Genomic DNA, 4111 nt, shown 5'->3' with positions numbered 1-4111 from the left:
CCAAATACCCATCAAAATTTTCAAATTCACCAAATACCCATCAGTTTCTGTACATTGTCATTAAATGCCCTTTACCTAACTGACGTTAACTCCCCGTTAGTGCTTTTTGGTATTTCACCATATAACCATAAAAAAAAGAATGTTTTTCACCATATACCCAAACTTAAGTCATCTTTTTTCACCATTTAGCCCGAAAAATTTTCAGCAAAGTTTTCAAAAAAAACTAGTCTTTAACCTGTAAAACAAAAAAAAAAAAACGGCTAGTTCCTTTTGCTATATATTTAGTCCTCTCTTTTCCTTCTATTATATATCCAATTGAAACTATGATTTCACAAACCTCTTCTTCCTCCTATGAATCTTCATATATCAGAGTTCCTAACAACCTTGCATGTGACAACTTCAAGTGGTGTAGAGGTGTAGATCACAATCTTGCATTTATTGAATGCCAAAGCAAAGAAGAAACAGGAGGGGAAAGTAAACTGAAGCAAGACATAAAGGTGCTCAAGAAAAAGATGCAGCAGCAACAAAGAGTACTTCTTGTAGCAATCAAAATAGGGATTGTAATGTTTGTAATCATAGGATTTGTAACATTTAAGTGACTTAATAAATGTTTACAGCAATTTGCGAAATAAAAAGTGCTTTAATTACATATGATTTATGTTTTTGTCCCAAAAAAAAAAGACTACATTCTAACACCTACTGCATTGAAATATAGATACTAAGTTTCAATTTCTTTACAAAAAATAATGGCAGTGGTGTATTCACAAAAAATTATGGCAGAACTAAATTAAGCAACTTGAGTGCTTCTTGTTTTCTTCTACTTTGACTGAGGTTAGTGAGGGGTGCTTCCACCATCAGTTTGTCCCTTCCTTTTTGTCCCCTTCCCTTTTCCTTGTGTTGTAGCACTAGTCCCAGCTTTGCTACTCTTGTTCTTGCAGGTCAAAGAATTATGCCTCAACTCCTTGAAAATTCCAATTGTTCTTGTGCCTTTTGCCTTTCCTTGCTTCATGTGGGGCCCTTCTTCTCTGTTTTGTTGGTCTTCCAGCACTTCTCTTCACATTTGTGGGCAGGATTTGAGGAACATCAAAACTTGGCCAATGAGTAGGGTTAGCCATAGGGTGGATGTGCCGGGCATAAGTTGCTTTGTAGGCAGCCCCTTTAAAGTATGTTGAAATGAAATTGGTGGGTTCCAATCTCTGGTGGTATATAACCCTTAAGCCATGCTTACAGGGAATTCCAGAGCCTTGCCATTTGCCACACCCACAAGTCATCAAATCCTGATTGATAGGGAATTTAACATGCCTATCTCTGACCTCAAACTCCCTCTCCCCCCCCCCCCCACATAAAGTGACATGACAAAATCTTGAGTCATCACTTCTACTTTGGAGTATGTTCTGTGCATACTCTATGAGTTGATCAGGTTCCATGTTTATAGCCTTGTCAAATCTGGATCCCACTCTCTTCATCACCCAATTTCTTACAGCTGCATCATGTAACATATAATTAGGGGCATAAAACAACAGCAATGCATAAAAAATTTAGTTAGGACTTGCTTTGTTGTACCTTCCAGTAGTGTAAGCATAGGCATGTCTCTGAAAGCCTTTGTACAGGAGTTGAAAGACTCAACAATGTTTGTTGTGTTGTGATCACAACATACTTTGCTGTCAAACATCTTCTTTGACCATTGCTCTAGGACATCCCTTAAGTATTTTTCAGGTGCAACATCATGCTCTTTGATTTTAGTCATTGCTTTCTCAAAGACATACTCATTGTATGCATCTGCAGCTATCCAAAACAGCTTATGAAATGTTGAACCACTCCATCCTGCTGTTTTGCAATTGAAGTATAGATGTTGGCAGCAAATCCTCCTTGTTTCCTTTGGGTAGAAATCATGTATTGCAGCATCAACTCCCTAATTGAGTTACACAAACTAAGATACACAAAGTTAGGAACTCAAATCTAGTTAGTTTGTGAACAAAATGAAAATAAATAAAGCAACTTGGTAAGCTTACCCTCATTATGTCAGAAATAAAGGTCCAGTCATCCTTATGACAACCTTCAGTTGCAAACAAGCATCTCAGATTTCTGAAGAAATATGTCCAGCTCTCAGTGCTTTCAGTGTCAACAATACCATAGGCTAGGAAAAAAATTTCATTGTTTGCATCAATACTAACTGCAGTAAGCATAATGCCTTTGTAGTAACACTCAAATGTGCTCCATCTATCCTAATTATGGGCCTATAGCCACCTAGAAAGCCTTTCACAGATGCAGCAAAAGAAAAGAAGCAAGCTTTGAACTGAGGTACTTGGTTGCCAGTGCTTGCTGTCCATGTAATGAGTGCACCTGAGTGGATCGAAAAGGGTTTATACCCCAAATCGCTTCTAGTGCCATCGAAAAAACCCTCTACTTCCACGGTCACTACTTTGGTGAGTCGTGCTGGTGATTTCTTTTGTTCTCTCCATACGTTTGATAAGGAAATCGGAAAATGGGTCATTAAGGGTGCGGAAACCAAAAAATGGCAGATAAACCTGTAAGTTACCTATGAACTGTTGAATTTTAAGAAGCTTTTGCATCAAAATCACTATACAAACCATTAACTGTATTATTGACATCCTATTTCCTTTTGTTATAACTTGAGCACACTAAAGAACTAGTAGAGAGAAAATTGGTCCCAAGTGTGGAGAATGACCCTTTTTCCTTGGCTTTGGGAAAGCCATACCATACAGGACAAGTAGTAGGTTCGGGAGGGTCATTGCTATAGACACCTAAAAATGTCTCCCCAAAACCAAACCGGATGATGAACAACCTTTCACCGCCACTATTGGTCGGGTTCAGTATTTAATCCCGAGAGTGCTTAAAAAATCGTATTTGATTAAATTTATATTTTTGAACAATCTATGTATTAGTCTTGATATTTGGTAAAAGCATAGTTTTAATTTCAGCCCAAACTTATTATTTAATTTTAGCCCAAACCTTTTTTATTTTATTGTTTTATTATTTATTTTTGGCCCAAACATTTTATTTATTTTTATTTAATTATTTCTTATTTTAGCCCAAATAATAATAAGTCAGAAAAGGCCTGAAAGTATCAATCGACACTTAAAATAAACATGTTATGATAAAGAAATAGTTCATTTTATAAGAAATGTAGGAAATGGGCAAAGTAGAAGTCATATAGGCCATATTTGGGCCATTTTGAATAAATTGCGTCTTAAACCTTAATAGTTCTTTTGACTCAATTTTAATCCTTAGACATCTAAAACTAGGTAACATTGACATGTTATAAGAAAGAAATAGTTCAATTCATAAGAAAGGTAGAAAATGGGAATAGAAGTCATATAGGCCATATTTGGGCCATTTTTTGTTAATATGCTCTTTTGATGTGATTTCTAACCTTTACACCTAAAACTAGATAATATTCACATGCTATGAGAAAGAAATAGATCATTTGATAAAAAATTTAGAAATGGGCTAAATAGAAGTCATGCATGTAGGCCATATTAGGGCAATTTTTGGTAAATTGCTCTTTTGATTCAATTTTAAGCCTTAGACACCTAAAACTAGGTAACATTGACATTTTATGAGAAAGAAATAGTTCATTTGATAAAAAATGTAGGAAATGGGCAAAGTAGAAGTCATATATGTCGTATTTGGGCCATTTTGAGTATAATGGATCTTAAAACTTAATAATATGCTCAATTGATGTGATTTCAAGTCTTAGACACATAAAACTAGGTAACATTGTGTAACACCCCCGATTTACTAACTAATAATAAACAAGAATTAAAGGAAAAAATAAACAACCTTTAAATAAAATTGGGGAAGCATACACCTTTATCGGAGGTATCACCGCCACGCTCAACAACCTGTCGAGTGTTAAGGCTTACAAAATTCCAACTGTACAACTCAATAAACCTAGGTGAGCTGTTTATACAACTTTACAAACTTGTTATAACAAACTAATCGAAACACTTGAGCTCCTTTAGCTACGATCACTTCATTAGCCTGCTTAGAAAATCTTGACTGTTCACCATTAAGGACAAATTCCAAAATAGATCGTCGCATGGCCACCATAAGAAAAAGATATGGCCGCAAACACAAATAGCACAAC

General features: G+C 35.7%; 1 protein-coding gene across 1 annotated transcript; it reads right to left on the bottom strand.

Moving 5' to 3' along the window:
* Positions 1 to 947: 947 nt before the first annotated feature.
* On the bottom strand, positions 948 to 2186 carry LOC110719266. The gene is made up of 3 exons (XM_021898186.1): positions 2013 to 2186; positions 1564 to 1912; positions 948 to 1483 (listed from the first exon to the last, which is right to left on the bottom strand). Exons 1-3 carry the CDS (start codon positions 2184 to 2186, stop codon positions 948 to 950), a joined length of 1059 nt encoding a protein of 352 aa, XP_021753878.1.
* Between the last annotated feature and the right edge of the window lie 1925 nt (positions 2187 to 4111).

This window comes from Chenopodium quinoa, unplaced genomic scaffold (genome assembly GCF_001683475.1).
Source record: "Chenopodium quinoa cultivar QQ74 unplaced genomic scaffold, ASM168347v1, whole genome shotgun sequence".
Lineage (NCBI taxonomy): Eukaryota > Viridiplantae > Streptophyta > Magnoliopsida > Caryophyllales > Amaranthaceae > Chenopodium > Chenopodium quinoa.
This window is presented reverse-complemented; position numbering and strand designations above follow the sequence as displayed.

Excerpts from the sequence above, each read along its gene's own strand:
- LOC110719266 (XM_021898186.1), bottom strand. The coding sequence starts at position 2,186 with ATGCTTACTGCAGTTAGTATTGATGCAAACAATGAAATTTTTTTCCTA. Across the intron at positions 1,913-2,012 it reads TTATTTCTGACATAATGAGG|GGAGTTGATGCTGCAATACA; the intron begins GTAAGCTTACCA and ends TAACTCAATTAG. Across the intron at positions 1,484-1,563 it reads TATGCTTACACTACTGGAAG|CTGTAAGAAATTGGGTGATG; the intron begins GTACAACAAAGC and ends TACATGATGCAG.